This window comes from Mustela lutreola, chromosome X (genome assembly GCF_030435805.1).
Source record: "Mustela lutreola isolate mMusLut2 chromosome X, mMusLut2.pri, whole genome shotgun sequence".
In the NCBI taxonomy this organism is placed as follows: domain Eukaryota; kingdom Metazoa; phylum Chordata; class Mammalia; order Carnivora; family Mustelidae; genus Mustela; species Mustela lutreola.
This window is the reverse complement of record NC_081308.1, coordinates 14517312-14536896: the sequence shown is the minus strand read 5'-3', so window position 1 is coordinate 14536896 and position 19585 is coordinate 14517312. Positions and strand designations below refer to the sequence as shown.

At 37.4% G+C, this 19585-nt stretch overlaps 1 protein-coding gene across 4 annotated transcripts in view; it reads right to left on the bottom strand.

Moving 5' to 3' along the window:
• The window catches only part of CDKL5 (cyclin dependent kinase like 5), a 204616-nt gene that overhangs the window by 56927 nt on the left and 128104 nt on the right, over positions 1 to 19585 (bottom strand). For all 4 annotated transcript variants that reach the window (XM_059156573.1, XM_059156575.1, XM_059156571.1 and 1 more), the window contains one exon: positions 8816 to 8861. In XM_059156573.1, the coding sequence (XP_059012556.1) occupies positions 8816 to 8861 (46 nt within the window). The remainder of the gene's footprint in view (positions 1 to 8815; positions 8862 to 19585) is intronic.

Here is a 19585-nt window from a genome sequence, read left to right as displayed (position 1 = left end):
AAACTGAAGTTCACCTATCTCTAATACACAGAATGCCACACAGGTTTCAATACAAAGCAAACAATCTTCTAACAAGGCAATAACTCAATACAGACAAGTACACTGATTACTCATGACCTGGTTCCTGTCTGCTTTTCCATCCCCATCTCATGTCCTTCCTTCCCCTCCCTCACGTTAGTCTTTCAATTCCCAAAATAGCTCCAACGTTATTCTTTCGCGCTTAGGGCCTTTGAACTTGTTCCCTCTGCCTGGAACTGACATTCTACAACTCAGACTCCTTACAGGGCTGGTTCCTCTTCGGGTTTCAGTTTAAAGAGCGCTCCTCACAAGCTTTGCCCAGATCACAAGACCAAAGCAGGCTTCCATCCCTGTTATTCCTTATCATTCTACTTTGAGCTTTTCTTTCGCAGACCTTCTCACCATTTTTATTTATAGACTGTTTTGCTTACAGGTGGCTACCCCTGCTAAACTAAGAGCTCTCAGAGGACAGGCCCAAGTTCTGCTGTTCAACAATACTCACTCAGCCACCTAGGACTGCACCTGGCCACAAAGGGATCAATGAATACTTCTGACAAAAATGAGGAAATCTTCACTCATATGTGGCTAGCTTTCATTCATGGGAGGCAGCAACGTGATGGCAAGCAAGAGGTACTTCATCCTCTCAGTTTTGAGTACAATGCTTTCCATCTTACTAGAAGGTTGAGAAGGGCAGCTTTTCAGGCAGGAAGACAAACTAAATTCATTTTCCCCTATTCATCTCCATGCCTGGTAGTCTTCTGCAATATGCGATTATAAAATAGGGAGCTTCAAAAAAACTGAAAGGACTAAGGGTCAAGAACACATATATATTTAACCATTAACAACATCCATAAGCTTTGCTGGAGCTGGGTACAAATGAATGTTGCAACTAAGTCAAAAGTAAATACAGCTGGTGTATCTTTTCTAGTCAAATGCTTGGTGAATTCTTGGCACCCAAAAAGCAACTGAAACAAGGGAGCTTTGTATTATTAGCAGCTTGGGGCAGTTTCATTTTGCAAACAGACAGAGCCACCTCAGGATGGCTGAAGTCTAACGGCTTTAGAAGGAACCCTGGAGTAGGATTTGGAAGACCTGGAGTTTGAATCCTGCTAATGAACCAACACTGTGAAATATGATGTTGGGCAAGCCACTTACCTCTTCATTCATAAAGTAACTAAATAAATGGGTACCCTCCCCACCCACACAGATCCTAAAAAAACAATCCCATGGCTTTTTCCAAATCTAATAATCAATTATTTCTTTCCATTAAAATCTCATTGATTATGAGCGTGAACCTCCCTGGATTTTGCTATTCTGTGATATAGACATCATTCAAATCTATACCAACTCTCCATAAAAATGGCTAAAGAAGAAAGAGAAATGATCTTTGAAAAGCAGCTCACAAAATCACCTGGCATATGGGGCCCAAACCACCTCATTTGAGCTGCCTGTCTATTTTAGGAAATGAAGGCTTCTCTAATGTATGCCTGTCGCAGATATTAAAAGGTGAAGCAAGCACTTTGGCACTAAGAATGTAATGAATGGGAACAGGCAGGAAATGGAGTTATTAATTCCCTAAGTGCAAGCAAAATGCACACTCTTCATTACTTGGTCTATCCTATTATTTTTGTTTCTTTAAGTACTTTGGTTTTTTTTTTAAAGATTTTATTTATTTATTTGACAGAGAGAGATGACAAGCAGGCAGAGAGGCAGGCAGAGAGAGAGGAGGAAGCAGGCTCCCTGCTGAGCAGAGAGCCTGATATGGGGCTCAATCCCAGGACCCTGGGATCATGACCTGAGCCGAAGACAGTGGCTTAACCCACTGAGCCACCCAGGCGTCCCTCTTTAAGTATTTTTAAGGCTCCTGGTCTACCCTGTACTTGGACAAAACTGTGGCACCAAATGATGAGATAATGGGGAAAAGCAATGCACATTGTACGTACACATGCTTCTCACCTCAGGTTCAGAAAGCAGCCAAGCTCTTCAGCGAGGCATTGTTTAAAAGTGGTAGCACAGCCTACTGCCAGGAGCACAAAAATCCCTGCCTTCCAGTTGAAATAATCCTGCAGATTGTTTATTTAGGCTAGGCTTTCTCCAGTTTACAAATGAAGAAACCACATCTAGAAAGAGTCACTTCCTCAGGGTGAGTGAAGGGAATGCCACACTGAGTAGAAGACAGGGAGGCAGGCAACATGGTATAAGGCAGTGGGCAAGCTTTAGAGAATTAGTCCGAACACCCAAGCTCAGGTCTGCGCTCTGCTATTGCTTAGCTGAGTGGCAAAGCAACATGGTATGTGTTATGGGTAGAAGAAAAACTCGACAAAGATTTGAGGTCTGCATCTTTCCCAGTTAATTACATACTACCTGTGCAGCTTTGGGCCTTGGATTCCTTGGCTGTAAACTGGAGCTGGACTTTTCCTACATGATTCTGAAGGTCCTTCCAGCTCTAAGACCTGGTGCTTCCATGCAAGTCCTACTTATGTATATGTCAATGGACCTGGTCCTCAGTTACCAGTGAGGGTGTATAGCTTAGTACAGGCAGCAAGTCTGACAATGTTACATAAATTCTTTGGAGTGATGATTAAATGGCAGGGTAGAGAAAGGACGGTAAATAAGAAAGAAACAAAGAACTAACCTACTTTTAGCTCACCAGTCAGACAAGTTAACACACTAAAAATCAAGAAAGGAGATTCACTAAAGTAAAAGAAAACAATTCTTAAGAAAAAAAAAAACAGGAGTGAAAGAAATGCAAAGTAAGTAATAGAGAAAAATCTAAAGATGAGCAGAAACTCTATCGTAACTCTATTTTTAAGGAACTGAGGGCTCAGAAAAGATATCCAGAAATAGCTGTAACCTACTTTATGAAATCACAAACCTGACATTCTTGTATAGCCAAAGAGGCCCCCCAAAATGGACCTTTAAGTGGATACAATTGAGGAGAAAAAAGCCAACCCATCTTTGTGCAAAACCATAAGGGTACCGTATTTGAGTCTGGTTGCCCTGACTAAAGAAGGAATACCACCAAGAGGGTAATTAACATGGCCAAGGGGTCTGAATGGCGGTACTGCCACCATATATACAAAAAAAAAAAAAAAAAAAAAAAAAAAAAAAAAAAAAAAGAAAGAAAGAAAGAAAAGAAAATCCTTAAATCTTCAGCAATGAAGACTGGGTAAAGCACAAAAGAAATTTATTAAATTATGAAAGGTGCAAATATTCATCAAATCCTAGAAGAATCCCTGAAGCTTGAAAGAGTTCCATTCTGGACATTAAAAGAAATGTGGTGAAATCACGACTAGCCAGAATGCTTAGGCTTCGTTAACTGAATTCTCTGTTTAACCAAAGGTAGGAAAGTTTAAGGCCTCTCTTATAGAGAAATCTGGTTTCTTAATTTAAGGACCAAAGACTATGAACTCTTATTTTGTACCATTGTACAAAATGAGACCAGAGTTTTCTCAATCCAGAGATCAGGATAGAGCTTTCTAAAGTCTGGGTAAAAATAAGGATGAAATCAAATGGAGGAAGGAAGGGATGACCAATTAAATATTTTCTCATGTTTAAAAAAAATAAATATGTCCATTCCAAGAGAAAAAATATTTATCTACAGAAAAGATAAGCAGGATATGAAATGCAAGCCATTTTACTTCATATAAAAGTAGAGGCACAACCTATATTCCATTTTAACTATGGACTACCATACAGCTCCCTGAGAATCAGCCTCCTTGCCACATAGCAAGGCCCAGTGACCCTCCTGAACCCATCACCTGTACTTTTAGGGAAAGACTAAGAAGTCCTAAGAAGCAAAAGATGTTCTCACATCAGAAGATCCAAAGGTATGTCAAAAATAATTCCTAACAACGTGGATGGAACTAGAGCGTATCATGCTTAGCGAAATAAGTCAAGCGGAGAAAGACAACTATCATATGATCTCCCTGATATGAGGAAGTGGTGATGCAACATGGGGGCTTAAGGGGGTAGGAGAAGAATAAATGAAACAAGATGGGATCGGGAGGGAGACAAACCATAAGTGACTCTTAATCTCACAAAACAAACTGAGGGGTGCTGGGGGGAGGGGGGTTGGGAGAAGGAGGGTGGGGTTATGGACATTGGGGAAGGTATGTACTTTGGTGAGTGCTGTGAAGTGTGTAAACCTGGCGATTCACAGACCTGTACCCCTGGGGATAAAAATATATTATAGGCTTATAAAAAATTAAAAATTAATAATTTTTAAAAAAAGATTGGAGAAAGATTTAAATAGACCAGGAGAACAAAGCATTTTCAAAACTCTAAAATACTTAAGAAATCTTGATGATAAACAATTGATATGCTATTTATCAATTTAGCCATTTATTAAATCTTCTCTCAATGATAATATAGAAAATATGTGATTAGCTCATTCCTTATACCTGAAATAAAGTGTTTGTTTAGAAAAAAGAAATCCTAGATCACAGGACCTTCTCAAGTAAAATATGAACACACAATGTTTATAATTCTTGTTAATTCAAATCTATCTAGGCTAAATCATGGCTATTGGATTATTCACTAACTTGTGGATGGCAGACATTTGTATAGGTGTGTGCATGAGAATGAGCCTTCCACAGTGACAGAAGATTATCATCTGAACATCAAATCTCATTGTACAAAATTCGAATTATAGGAAGGGTAGATGAATTAGGCTAAATTTATCATTATACATAGTCCAAAAAATATCTTTCATTGGAATCATTTCTAGTAACTCTTTGGGCTGTAGTCATTTTTCCTCTTCTCAGAAAATCCAAATACTAAATAGAACTAATACTATGAAGACTCCTGGATGATTAGGTGTTTATAGCTAATGTTTCTCTGTGAGAATTTACATTAATAGAAAACTCACAGGGGCACCTGGGTGGCTCAATCAGTTAAGCGTCTGACTCTTGGTTTTAGCTCAGGTCATGGTCTCATGGGTCATGAGATCAAGCTGTGCTTTGGGCTCTGTGCTAGGCTCAGAGCCTGCTTAAGATTCTCCCTCTTCTTCTCTCTCTGTCCCTTCCCACCACTCGGATGTGTGCGTGTGCTCTCTCTCTCTTAAAAAATATTAACTGAGGGGCACCTGGGTGGCTCAGTGGCTTAAAACCTCTGCCTTTGGCTCAGGTCAGGATCCCAGAGTCCTGGGATCGAGCCCCACATTGGGCTCTCTGCTCAGCGGGGAGCCTGCTTCCTCCTCTCTCTCTCTGCCTGCTTCTCTGTCTACTTGTGATCTCTGTCTGTCAAATAAATAAATAAAATCTTTTAAAAAAATTAACTGAAACTCTACATTGATGATAATGAATAAAGAGGTAAAAGTGATCAAAATAAAAAATATATTAACTAATGAAGAGATCTCAGATAAAAATGTCATCACTCACACAAGTCCTCCACTTTAACATGAGTTTGTATCCCCACCCAGTATGTCAGTCTTAAGGAAAATCATAGACAAAAGACACTGATAAATGATCTGATGGAGTTCTAACAGCTAGTAACTGGAGAATAAAAAACTGACTAGGATGAAGACAGAGAGACGGGGACAAAAATAAAGGGAAAACTGACAAAACCCTTGTTTTGTTTTTTTTTTTTACCCTTGGTGTATTTTTTAATGAGTCTCTTTTTTTTTAATCTCCCCAAAAAGGTAACACTTGATTCTTTTTTTCTAAGGAACAGCAAATAATTGCTATTATAATCCAAATTTTGTTAACTATAAGATAAAGTAACTTATTTTTATTATTTTTGTTCCGTTTTCCCCACTTAAAGTTCCAGTCTAACTTTTTATTTACTATTAAAGTTTGGTTCCCATTTTAGAGAGGCATCTATTACCCTGGGGTAACAAGAACAGCTTGAATTAAATAGTGGTTTACCTTAAAATGTAATTTCAAAAACATTTTATATAAATTTGTGGATAAATATGAATTTAATAAGAAAATAGGAGATGATCACAATCTTTTAAAGCTAATAGAAGATAATATATACTCTCACAAAATACCGCTTTATATTATCAGTATGAGAATACTTGACTAGCCTGAATGCAAATCAGACCAAGTTCAGATTCTATTTCAGTGTAAGCGTTTTTATAGGATTATTTCATGATCTTCACAAAGATTTTTAAACACTGGGTTTAGAACATTCACTACCATAATAACAGCAGAATATTTTTAGAGTAACTAATAAATGAGATTAATAAGAACTATATGACAATAAGGAATTATGATAAAACTCTATTTTTTTTAAAGATTTTATTTATTTATTTGACAGAGAGCTCACGTAGACAGAGAGGCAGTAAGAGAGAGAGGAGGAAGCAGGCTCCCCGCCAAGCAGAAAGCCCGATGCGGGGTTCGATCCCAGGACCCTGGGTTCATGACCTGAGCTGAAGGCAGAGGCTTTAACCCACTGAGCCACCCAGGCGCCCTGAAACTCTATTTTTATTAGAACTGTCCTGACTGAAATTTAAGCTGATCAAATGGTTCAGAATAAAGTGATTGCCATAGGGGTTGAATGGACATTCCCATCTGTACTGAACTATTTATGTGCACTTCACATTCCAGAAGGGCTGCTCACCACACACGTTCCCTTAGTTCTGTTATGGGTGGGTGATAAGGCTGCATGTCCCTGAGCTCTGGTAACTGATAATGGTGTGGCAGAGATGAGGGCAGAGGGGATTCATGCTTTGTCAGCACACAGAAATGAAGGCTGATCAAATGTTTTATATAATGTCTAGATTATTCATAGACTTTCTGGATGCCACAGCTAGAAACAATGTGTCTTGCCTCAAAATTACTCAAATTCATTCAGGCACTGACTGCTTTCTACTCCTTTTTATTGCTATTTTTTTTTTAAACAGGTCTTAATCCTACCAAGCTTTCTGAAATTACACACACCTGACTTACCTTCATGTCTCTTACAGCACCTGGCTCGGTGCTCAGTAAATCTCAACAGATATGCTACTGATTACCACTCTGAAGGTATCAGGTACAAACACATGGTTTAACTGAAGCTAAGAATTGGTATGCACAGAACAGGGATTGTGAAGAATATGGCAACTTAGTTTTTTTTTCTTGTTGTTTTGTTGTTGCTTTGTTTTGTTTTTTGTTTTTAAAGCAATGGCATACGTGACCTAGATTGTACTGCCTTTCAAAAACTTCACGACAGTTATTATTTTTGGTGGTAACTGATGCTTGACGATGTGCCTTACAAGATGAATGCACAGTCAGAAGTCTTTACATGAAGGCAAAGGTTATGCTTTGATCTACTGTTGCAACCACTCTTTTTAGTAGATCACCATTTGTCTCTTGGCCACCTGTGGTTAGCCCAAAGCCACTGCTCAAAGAGCTCACTGCCAATGGTCTCAGAGTGGACTGGCCTAGGGCTATTGTTTCCTGTTGGACTACAGGTACATCATTTAGAGCAGATTGTGTTTTTTCTTTACAACAAGCTAAAAGCATTTTTTTTTTTTTTAAATTATTGCCTTCTTTTTAAGGCTGGCAAGACAATGGCTGCTAAGGGTTTCCCAGATGATGTGATGTGCTCCACATAACCAGAACATCAGAGGTGGGTTCTATCAAATACTACTGAATCTACGCCAGGACTTTATTAGTGAGCCCTTTTTGTTATTTAATGTTTGCTAAGTCTCTAAAGTAGGAGTGAGGAAACTGTTCACAAACATAGAGGCTGGTGTCTTCCAGTACTTAGTCAATGTGTGCTGATGGAGGTAGGCTATGACTGCTATTGTCATACTTCCAATTAGATAGGAAAGTTAACGCTATGCCGGTCCTCTTAGCACTACTTTTCACAAAGCAAGTTATGATTCAGTGGTAAAAAAAATTAATGTCACATTGATGCCACAAATAGGCATTTATGTGAATTTATATGAGCAGGAAAGAACAGAAAATGAAGAAACTCACGTTAGGATAATAGTTTTGTGACATTTTTGCTTCAGTTATATATAGGATGTTCTGTATGTGGATACTGGATCAGAATGTAAAAAAATATTTCTGTGGGTCTCTGTAGAAAAATTTGGGAAAATGCTGCCTAGAGCTTCTGAAAGGCCATATGTGCCTTTACGGTAAATTTCTCTACTTGTCTATATTTAGGTGACCAATAGTTTAGACTTAAAACCTAATGACTACCGAGATGCTTTATTTATTTATATTTTATACATTACTTTCTTTTTAATGTTTTATTTAAAATTTTCTTGCCCAGCATAGGGTAATTTTAATACTCCATCTGAAATGGTCTGGACGTAACCAAGGACTCCAACTACGGAATTTCTTCTTGAAAAGCTTTTATTCTTCAAATGAATTATTTTAAATATAACATCATTTTCTTCATACTATCTACATACCACTTATCCTTGTATTTCTAATTGACTGGAAACCGGAGATCACAATAACCAATTCCAAAGCCCTTCAAACAGCAATTACTACTTGTGTGAACTCACAAAAATATTTACTTCAAATTGGTCTTCTCATTTTAATAATATTTAGGAATAGCATAAATAGCATGCCTTCTACTCAGCATCTGAAGCAAGATTTCCACAATGCTGACTGTACCTTAAAATATAAGATAAATTTTCTAATATCATGAGATATGAAAAGATTCACACAAAAGGAGCCAAATGTTCCAAAGCAAAGTATGATAACAAATAAGTTATACTCGCTTTCTGAGATGGAGACTTTAAAATTTCAGGAGCAAAGTCTAGTTAGCTAGATCCTATCTCTTCCACATCCTATTCACAAGGACTAAATACAAAAAGGAAAAAAAAAAAAAAATATATATATATATATATATATACCTTCACTGTCCTTGAATTTCTTGATTGCCACAATTTCATGCGTTTCCTGCAAAAAAAAATAAAAAAAGAGGCAGAAAGTCATTTCCCAGTGTTTTCGAAACCGGGAATCCCAATTGTCTGGGGGTATATTCGGGGATAGTATAGCAAGAAACCAGAGAGTAAACAAACAGACCCTCTTCTCTCTCAGGCCCTCATTTCCTGGTTCCAAAATTCTCTTTCTTACCACCCTACAGACATTGTCAGGAAAGGAAAAAAAATAAGGGGACGAGAGAAGGGGACCAAGAGAGGGATTGGTGATAGACCATGGACAAACCAGAAGTGTCGATGTCTTGAGGCTACACAAAAATGCCAGGATGACTGACAATACAATATACCATCATTTGTTACTTCCATCTGAAACTCAGAGAAACATTTTAATTGGGCTTCTAGAGCAGAGAAAAGGCTTCTGCATGACTCGGTAGTTGATGGTAGTAGATTTCCCCTTGAAAGTTTCCTCCCTTCACTTAACTTTTTGTAACAAACCGATCTAGTTCACCAGTTCTCCCTATTGATGGTCATTTCAATGCCAAAGAGAGATAAACATCTGCCACCAAATACCAATCACTACCTCCTTCCTGCCCTTATTTTGCTCTCCTGAACAGAAGCAGTTTGTGAGCAGGACCCTACTTTAAACTGAAACATGTCAAAAAAATCCAAGGGCTGGAAAGGAAACGGAAATGCTCAGAACTACGCACCATGAGGTCACACAACTCATGTCTAATTCTGGTCTATAAAAGGAATAAAAAAAGCTTTTGGCAAAATAATATATAGATTCTTCAAAGCCAACATGTGATACAGGAAGGTCTTCTGAATGACTCAGGTCTGCTTTTTTGTAGTGAAAGTGGGTATACTTTCAGATCTGGAGGAGCAAACCTTTAAATAAAAGAGTATCCCCACATCAAAACAAAGGCTTTAAAAATGCACACAATAGCAGGCAATAATCAACAAGGTATAAATCATTAACTTATTAAAAATAAACACTTTTCTTTAGTTGTTTATAAAAGCAAAGGGGGATCATGAAAGCGGTGGTGGGATGGGGTGAGAAATGACCATTTCTTAATTTTTATGCTCAACAACAAACCCTGAGTCGTAACTAGGTCTGTAAAATCAAATCCTCTCTGTTTTTCATCTGCCCCTTGAAATAAGAAAGTATCAGCTTTCATCTTTGTTATAGGAAAAAAAAAATTCATCTGAAAGTGCTATAGGCTACTGAGGAAAAAGCTTGTTAAGAGTATTACATTTTTGTTGTTAATGGAGGACTGATAGGATTGTAGAGTACAGACAGCTTCTGGGATATAATTTTTTTGTACTTGGCCTTCCAGGTACTTTCTGATATTGGAAGTGTTTCCTTATTGGGAAGAAATAATGGCAAATTTAAAGTGATATGGGGGATATCGGCTAGAATATTAGTATAGGTAGTAGCAGGTAAGTCTGCTAGGTATGCTACGCCCTCTTAACACAGTGATAACTATTTTCATACCCTGCTCCTTTTCAACAGGCTAGCCAGCCACCGATGAATGGCATAAGATTAAGAACAAACACTATCAGGAAACTTGGCTCCAGACACAAAGAGGCAGCATGATACGCATCCTGGAAGAGAGTAAAACTGCTTACATTTTGGGGCACCTGGGTGGCTCAGTCTATTAAAAGTCTGCCTTTGGCTCAGGTCACAATCCCAGGTCCCCATATCCAGTCCCATGTAGAGCCCTGTATTGTGCCCCCTGCTCAGCAAGGAGTCTGCTTCTCCCTCTACCCCTACCCCTGCTCTCTCTCTAGTAAATAAAAATAAAATCTTACCAAACCAAACAAAACAAAAACAAAAAAACCTGCTCGCATTTCAGCTGAGACATCTTCCAAGTCATACCACCCAAGGCATTTTTTAAAATTTAACTTTAATTAATTAACATACAAGGTATTATCGGTTCCAGAGGTAGAGGTAATTCATCTGTCTTATATAATACCCAGTGCTCACTACATCACATGCCAACACATCTTTTTATTGCATCCTAAATATTAACTTTGTCTAATTTTATAAAAGGTCTTGCTTAATTCAAATTCGCCCAGGATAGGACTACAAATTTACATTTACAACAAACTTATTTACATCATCTTGAAGAAAGATATTGATTAATTTCTGGCATCTCGTAAATAGAATCCACTGTATAAAAGTTACCTGAAAATGGGTCAAATAAAATTAAGCATTTACTCTTTTATTTTTCCTTTCATCAATACCATGGAAATCCTGTTTCAACACACACACACACACACACACACTCTCTCTCTCTCTCTCTCAGTCAATACAGTTTACATATTTACTTAAAGAATGAAACAAAACAGATGAAGTTTTCTACATAAAATCAACTCAATCTTTAGTGGAAACTACATGCATTTAAGAGCAGAAGATACTGGAAAGAATTTAACATTTTACTTTTATTCAAACTGCTTAAAAAGTAATGTAAACTCATTATATAAAACATAAAACATAAAAGGCATAATAACCCTTGCTAGCATTTTGGTTTATTTTTTCCCAGTAAAATTTTCTCAAATTGGAACAGTAATATTAATATACAATGTTATATGTTTTTATTTCACTTGATATTGTATGAGATACATTTTAACCTGTCATTAAATAATTTTAAAACAATTATTTTTTAATGGATTGTTATTTAACTGTCAATACTTCAACATCTGCATCTTTATTCCCATAAATTCTGCAGGTGATATATCTGGGTCCAACAGTATGAACATTAAAGGCTCCTAATACTGCCAAAACATATACAAAAATATATCATCTCACGGTTCCCTTCAGCAATATATAAGAACACCCACTCTATAACCATAACCAATAGTAAATACAATCACTGAAAAAAGTATTCAGACATCAGTGAGGTCACAGAAGTTTTATTCTATCAACTGGTAAGTGGAAAAAAAGTCCACTAAGCTTAATGTTTTTCTTGATGATTCATGGATGTGAACCTGTTGCCAAATTTTGTTACAAATATCTTCCCCAGATTGTTGTGGTCATTAAATTATTTAGGGTTTGGTTGTTGTTGAATGTAACTTATAATTACACATTTATTGATTTGTTTATAGTCACATTTATTGATATATGCCTTTATGTTCACTACTTTTGTGTTCAAAGTCCTCACTTAGCCTGAGTATGGTTAATATTCATACACATTTATTTATTATTAAAAGATTTTATTTATTTATTTGACAGAGAGATCACAAATAGGCAGAGAGACAGGCAGAGGGGGAGGAGGAAGCAGGCTCCCTGCTGAGCAGAGAGCCCTACACGGGGCTCAATCCCAGGACCCTGAGATCATGACCTGAGCTGAAGGCAGAGGCCTAACCCACTGAGTCACCCAGGCACCCCTCATCCACCTTTATGTCTCAATATTTAAATAATTTAATTTCTTTCCTTAACCTTTATCTACCTGTCATTTAATATATGATATGGTGAAGGAATCTGTATTTAATATAATTCTAAATACTGAATCAACTTTCCCGATACTCTTTACCATGGATTTTTAGTTCTTTGTTGTATCTTAGCATTCTTACATATATACTCTATTTTCTTTCAGAGCTTTCTAGTTTAGTCTACATGATTGATCTGCTGATTCTTATGTTAGAACCAACATAAATTATTGTGACTTGTTTTATTTATTTATTTTTATTTAAGAGACAGAAAGAGCACACATAAGCACACATAAGAGGGGAAGGGAAAAGAAAGGGGAAAGAATCTCAAGCAGATTCCACATGCTGAGCCCTACACGGGGCTTGATCCCACAACACTGAGATCATGACCTGAGCTGAAACCATGAGTTGAACACTTAACCGACTGAGCCACCCAGGTGCCCCTACTGTGATCTGTTTTAAATTCATCTGGGATTATAGACCCTGGTTGTTCTTTTACCATTTTGTCTAATTTATTTTTGAGAATAGATTTTGGCTGTTTTATTTAATTTATAATTATATACCCATGAGTAATTATATGTAATCTATATTTTTTTGTATATTTTATTGCCTTCAGTCTTTACCTCTAGTCTTTGTCTACCGTGGTTTTCATATTTTTGTAGAGCTTGATTTGCATTAAGTTTTTGCTCAGTGTGCATCTTTGAATAGCTTTCTAAAGAAGTACCTATTTTCCAAGTCATTACATGTGTGCATGTCCCCACACATGATTGGCAACTTGGCAGGCATAGAATTCTTGGGAAGGCAACCTTATGCTCTCCATCTTCAGGATCCCTGTAAAGTTGTATCACTGCAAAGCCCTGGAAAGTGCCATTCACATCACAGACATTGTAGGTTTGTATGTTTATTGAAGCAATCTTCCAGTACATAGGAGTAAAAAGTCTATAACAAAATCCATGTACTTCCTCTTCTTTATATACTTTCTTCTCCTCCTAAGAGGGAGAAAATGGAGTCTGAGGTCCATCTGATTTTTGTTCCAACATACGTAACTTTGATTCTGCCTAGATCCTATTAGGGCTTTTCCTTGGAATAAAAATTTTAAATTACCAGAATATACCTAGAAGAGAGTGGGAGGGGGGGTGTTGAACTAATATTATCTGGAAATCAATGAAATTAGAAAAATTTTCTTCTAGCAACTTTAAATGCTGTTTCTACACCTGTTTTCCTAGTATTTTTCTTTTTCTTTTTTTTAAAGATTTTATTTATTTATTTGACAGAGAGAGATCACAAGCAGGCAGAGAGGCAGGCAGAGAGAGGGGCGGAAGCAGGCTCCCCGCTGAGCAGAGAGCCCGGTGTGGGGCTCGATCCCAGGACCCCGAGATCATGACCTGAGCCGAAAGCAGAGGCTTTAACCCACTGAGCCACCCAGGTGCCCCTGTTTTCCTAGTATTTTTCTCTAGAAACCTTATAACTTTTAGATTTGCTCTCTCATTGTTGCTTTGTATGTTTTATTCACTACTGCGTAAGTGCCTAGAACAGCAGGCACGTAGTAGGTTCAGTAAGTATTGCATGAGTGAATTAATCAAAACTGCTATATCAATTTTGTTCTTTTATTTCCTCCATTTTAGGTTTCTCTATCATCCTATCTCAGTTGACTTGGACTTCAATTTTTGCCTTGTTTCAGCTTGCTCTCACTATAGAGGTCATATCCTCCTGGCTCTCCTTCGGGAGACTGCATCTGCTTGTTACAAAAAAATGTTTTTAGAAAGATGCGTTGCTTCTAAATCTTCAGAGCAGTGTTTTCTTTATCTCCCCATGTCTTTTCATAGGGTACACGTCCCTGCCCCCTGCTTTTTAAAAACTCATCCCTATTAAGATGAGAAGAGATTCACTAGGTCTGGCATCTGAAAGGCTAGTTGGGGGGTTTTCAGCCACTGAGGCTTCAAATGCAGTTTGATGCACCTGAGACCAAGGTCAAAACCTGGATTCCCATCAAATTTGTTCTCATTGGGTTGGCTGGGCTGAGGCTGGATCACCTGTGCAGAGTTGTGAGAATAAGCTGTTTGCTGAAACCACACTTCCTAGCACATCCTGCTCCCTCTCCTCTACATTCACCACACCTTGCCAAGGGGGTGTATGAATCCTAGGCTGCAACTTGCTGCTTCCAATCTTTCTCTGCTTTTTGCCATACTGTATTTGGGGTGCTTAGTCTCTGAAAAGATCTGGCAATACAGGTGCTGATGTGGGCTAGTTGGGGGACGGAGAACTCCAGCTCCCTCAGGGTCAAATAATAGTTAGCGCCATGAGATGGCTGCCTGTGTCCAGCTCCAGTGGGCATGGGTCCAACCAAACCTTTTGCTACTTCATTTTGACAGTTTGGCCCAGTCTGGCTCAGAAAGTAGAATAAGGAGCATGATGTTCAAGGCTGTATTTTTCAATCCATCTCCCTGACTTTGCCAACAATCTTCAATTTTTAGTTTCTTAATTTACAGAAATTTCATGAGCTTTTTGGCTTTTTTTTTTTTAATCTCTTCATGGATATTTAATGGAGAGGTAAGAGATGACACACCAAGGTTTATTACTTGTACTACCACCCTGAGATGCTACACATAATATGGGTATAGACAAAGAAGAAAAATACATGAAAAATAGCTCTAAAGAACTGTGTTTTAAATTCAATTTATTCCCAAAAGCTTGCCATTGCCCCCACAACGTCTGCAACAGAATGTCACCAGCTGTAGTCAGCATGATAGGCATAATTTTCTACTTGTTTCAGTATCTTACTTTGTTTAAACAATGAGTTAGTTAAAAGCTGACATTTTGAACAACAAACTAAGGACGTGCTAAAAATATATAAGTAAACCATTAATGATAATTCCATACCTCACCCTTAATTTTGTCTAAAAATTGAAATTATATTATTTTGGAATGCAAAAAGATAGAGGTTCCTAAATTGTACTGCTATCTCCATGTGTGAACAAGCTATATCAAGGCATTTAACATTTACCAAAATAAATTTCCTCAGCTGAAAAAAAAAAAGATTAGAAAGAGAATGAAAAATAAATTTTATGAGTAGTAAAAAATAGAAAAATATCCAGAGGACCTATATTTCTTCCAGTATTGTCAAGATCTCCACCCCATAAAAATCATGCCTCAATCAATGAACAACCATCCTGGACACAGAGACTTGTAACCAAAACTTACTTCTGCTAGTAGTGACTGTCTACACTTACCTAGTCATTGGTTTATGGCCAGAACCAACTGTTCCTTAAAATGATGGCAAAGCAACTAATTGGTAATAACAATCATAAAATTTACTAAGTTACTTAAAATGCGGTTATATAACTTGACTTAATTATGCTCTGGAACAGTGAATTCTCTAAATTGATGATATACTTAACAAGGAACTATCAGGAATCATTACTTTAAATGTTTTGCTCTGTAATTTAAAACATCCAATATGCATCATAAAAGAAAACAGAAAAAAAAAAACAGTGATTTTAGTTTACTATTCATAGATTCATGGATTCATGGATTCCTATACAATTCATTCTGAAATTATTCCCTGATGAAGCCATTCCTTGGGAGAAATTCTTTATTTCTTAATGCAAGTAGCAGTAAATACAGTTTGACACTCAAGTACTCTAAAATATTTCAATCCGTGATGTATATGTAAATATCCCAACTGTCTTAAGTTCTTTTACAGATTGACATGTGCCTCCCTCAGCAGGAGCAGAACCCTACAAATGTAGGCACTGTTACCAGATAGGCCAATATGGTACCTGAAAAAGCAAGCTTTATTCTGATTATTTAAGTACTTTGCACCAGGCCCTGTACTCAGTGCTTCCAATGTATTATCTCATTTAATCCTCAAATCACTCTCTGAAGAGGATCCTACCATCATGCTCATTTTATAGATGAGGATAGACTGAGTTGTGTGGGGTTTTGTTTGTTTTTGTTTTCTGAGTACAGCTGACACACAATGCCACCTTAGTTTCAGGTGTATAACATGGTGACTCAACACTGAGTTTTAATGAGGTTCCGTAACTTACCCCAAGATCATATGGCTAAGAAGTAACACAGCTAAGATTTTAAACTCAGGAAATCTGATTGTGGAGGCCATTTCTCATCCATGGTCCTGCTATACCACCCTTGCCAAGCCATAGATACAAATTTTGCTGTTAAAAAGGATATATTCTGAAACATACGCACATATCTCCACACTGGGGAGGCATCACTATTTCTCATCTGTGTTTTTCTTAAAAATATGTTATCACCAATAAAAATGTTGAAATAATTTTCTAATGTCTGTTATAAAATTTATACACTTTAAAGTATGTGCAAAAATTCGTTATTTCTATCTTTTTGTTTTTAAAGATTTTATTTATTTATTTGGCAGACAGATTACAAGCAGGCAGAGAGGCAGGCAGAGAGAGAGGAAGGGAAGCAGGCTCCCTGCCAAGCAGAGAGCCTGATGTGGGGCTCGATCCCAGGACCCTGAGATCATGACCTGAGCCGAAGGCAGAGGCTTTAACCCACTGAGCCATCCAGGTGCCTCTCGTTATTTCTATCTTTATCTTTATTCTGATTCTTAGGTCACAGAAACCTTCTAAAGTAACTTAAAGAAATTACTTTTAACATTATGAGCAAAATTATAAAATGGGAGTAAATTCAAGGACAGGATACATTCCATGGCAGGTTGATACAATGAACTTGACATGCGTTTACCAAATACCATAGAAATACAAGTTATTAACCAGGATACACAAAGATGAAAACTAAATTGCTTTCCAAGAAATCTTGTTACTTGTATTGTTTATTACCTACATACTACCATTTTAAAATATTAAAAGTTAAATTAACTATTAAAGTGAAGTATTTCAGACCACATCAGGAAGAACAATCTATAGCAAAGAAGGAGAGCATTTCAGTGAGCCATCTATGAACAGTCCACTGGGCCCCTGCTTTATATGAGGTTTTATATGACATCTTAGGTTTGACAGGAGTAAATGAAGCATCTCATATACACAGAAGCTTTTGTGTTGGTATGTAATAATGCATGTCAGTAAATTAAAGTTTATGACAATAGTTTAAAAGTACAACCAATGTTATAGGATATGCCACAGGAGTTTGAAACAGATCGATCATGTAAATATACAGAAAAAGTATCAGATGTAAGTCAATAATATGTCGATTTGCTTCTGATCATTCTTTCTCTAGAGGTAACTTCTATCCTGAAACTGTTACATACCACTCCTTTGTACATTTTTATTATTACAAATGGATTTATCCATAAGCAATTTTACTACTGTTTTGAACACAGAAAATCACGTAAGTGGCATGTTACTGTGAGCGTCTTTTTGCAACAGCTTTTTGTTTTTAAGCACAACATTGTATTTCTGAGATGTAAACAAAATCTAGTTCAGTGGCACTCAACTGGGGACACTGTGCACCTTCCCACACAGCAGGGACATCCAACAATGTCCAGAAATCCTTTTGTTTGTCACAACGGGGTGGAGTGGAGGCTACTAGCATCTACTGGGTAGAGTCCGGGACTGCTGCTGAACATTCTACAGTGCATAGGACAACTCCATGACAAAGAATTACCCACTTCCAAATGTCTAAAGTTGCTGGCATCAAAAAACTGCTCTAGTTTATTTATTGTAATTGTTTTGCAGTGTTCCACTGTAAACACTCCCCCTTAAAAGAGAGAGTGACCACTTTTTGAGATCAAATAAAGCTTTAGAAAAGAATAATATACTATGAAAAGAAATTTTAGGTGAAAATGAGATGATTAAAAGACTAATTCTCCAAAACTTATTAAAGCTATTAATCATGGCACTAAAATGTCTACACTCATCTCATTTTCATAAAATGATTACTTTTATAATAACTTTTGTAATATGGCCCCATTCAAACATCATATAGTGAAATATACTAAAAGATGTATATTTTTTACCTTTTTGTTAAAAATTCAGTGACACTGTTCAGCTGGCCCAAAACAATTTGGCAGTCACACAAAGTCTACACCAATAACTAGCAAACTGCTACAAAGGTTCATAATATGGGGATATTGTTACAGGAAATACTGGTATAAATTCTAAACTGTCCATTATTTGTATGTTAAGAGCATTTCACCAAAACTCTTACATTTTAAAAAGCATTACAAGGAAAATTCACAATCAATTTACTTCAATGCTCAGCTTCTAAAAAGAAGATAGTCTCATGAAAATATTAATACATTATCTAGAACATGAGAGAGCAAGCACACAGCCAAAAAAGGAAGATGTGGGAAGTAGAATCTTAAGACTCACATAGAAAACAACTGCCTTCAAGCCAAGTCAGTAATAAAATTTCTATATAACAAAACCTAGTTTCTCATTTATTTCCATTAAAACATCATATCCCTTCTACCCTCCTCTGGGCTGGATATGCCCTCCAGAAATCTTTACTGAGATGTAAGATGACAATAAATGAAGTATAAAATATCTAGATAGAATGCCTAACCAACTACTCCCTCTTTTCCCTCTCTGAACCTGGTCCTATCTCCTGTCCCCATATCTCAGTGAACAGGTAAGTATCTAGCTAGGTATTTAGGATGACTTTTGATATCTCCCTTGTCTGTACCCCGAAATACATCCAAGAGCTATTGAATTTTGCCTCCTAAATATTTTTCAAATCGGTCCACAGTTCTTCTCTACCTGACTGCCATCCTAATTCCAGCCCTTCCCATGCCTACTTGGAGTACTACCTAGCTTCCTAACTCTTCTAATAATGTCTGCCACTGGGAGAGCCTGGTAGCCATTTGGAAATGGAAATCTGCTTTCACTCCACCACTCCCATTAAAACTGTCCCCAAACTCCCTTGCCCTAAAGACTATGTCAAAACCCCTCCAAGTGGCCAGCAAGTCCCGTCCAGGGACCACTCCAGAAATGCCTTCCAGCCTCCTCTCTCTGGGTCTCCCTAGCTTGGTGAGCCCCAGCTATCAACACCAAGAGCTCCCCTGCTGTAGTTCCTTCTACTCCTAAAAGTTTTGCCCTACTCAACCCTAAATTACCCCTGTCTCAGACCTTGGCACAAATCATCACTTACTCAGGGGAGCCCTCCCCTGGGACAGCCTGTGACTAAGTTCAAAGCCCCATATGTTCTCTTAGCAAACATCTCTTCGTAATTATTAAAGTGACACCTTCACATACTTTATGACCACCTGGATAAAGTCTGACTCTACCACTGGACTACAGGCATGTGGGTGAAAAATAACATATGACTGGTTCAAAAGTGAACTACACAAGAGAGAGGCAGATCCAGTGCAAAAGT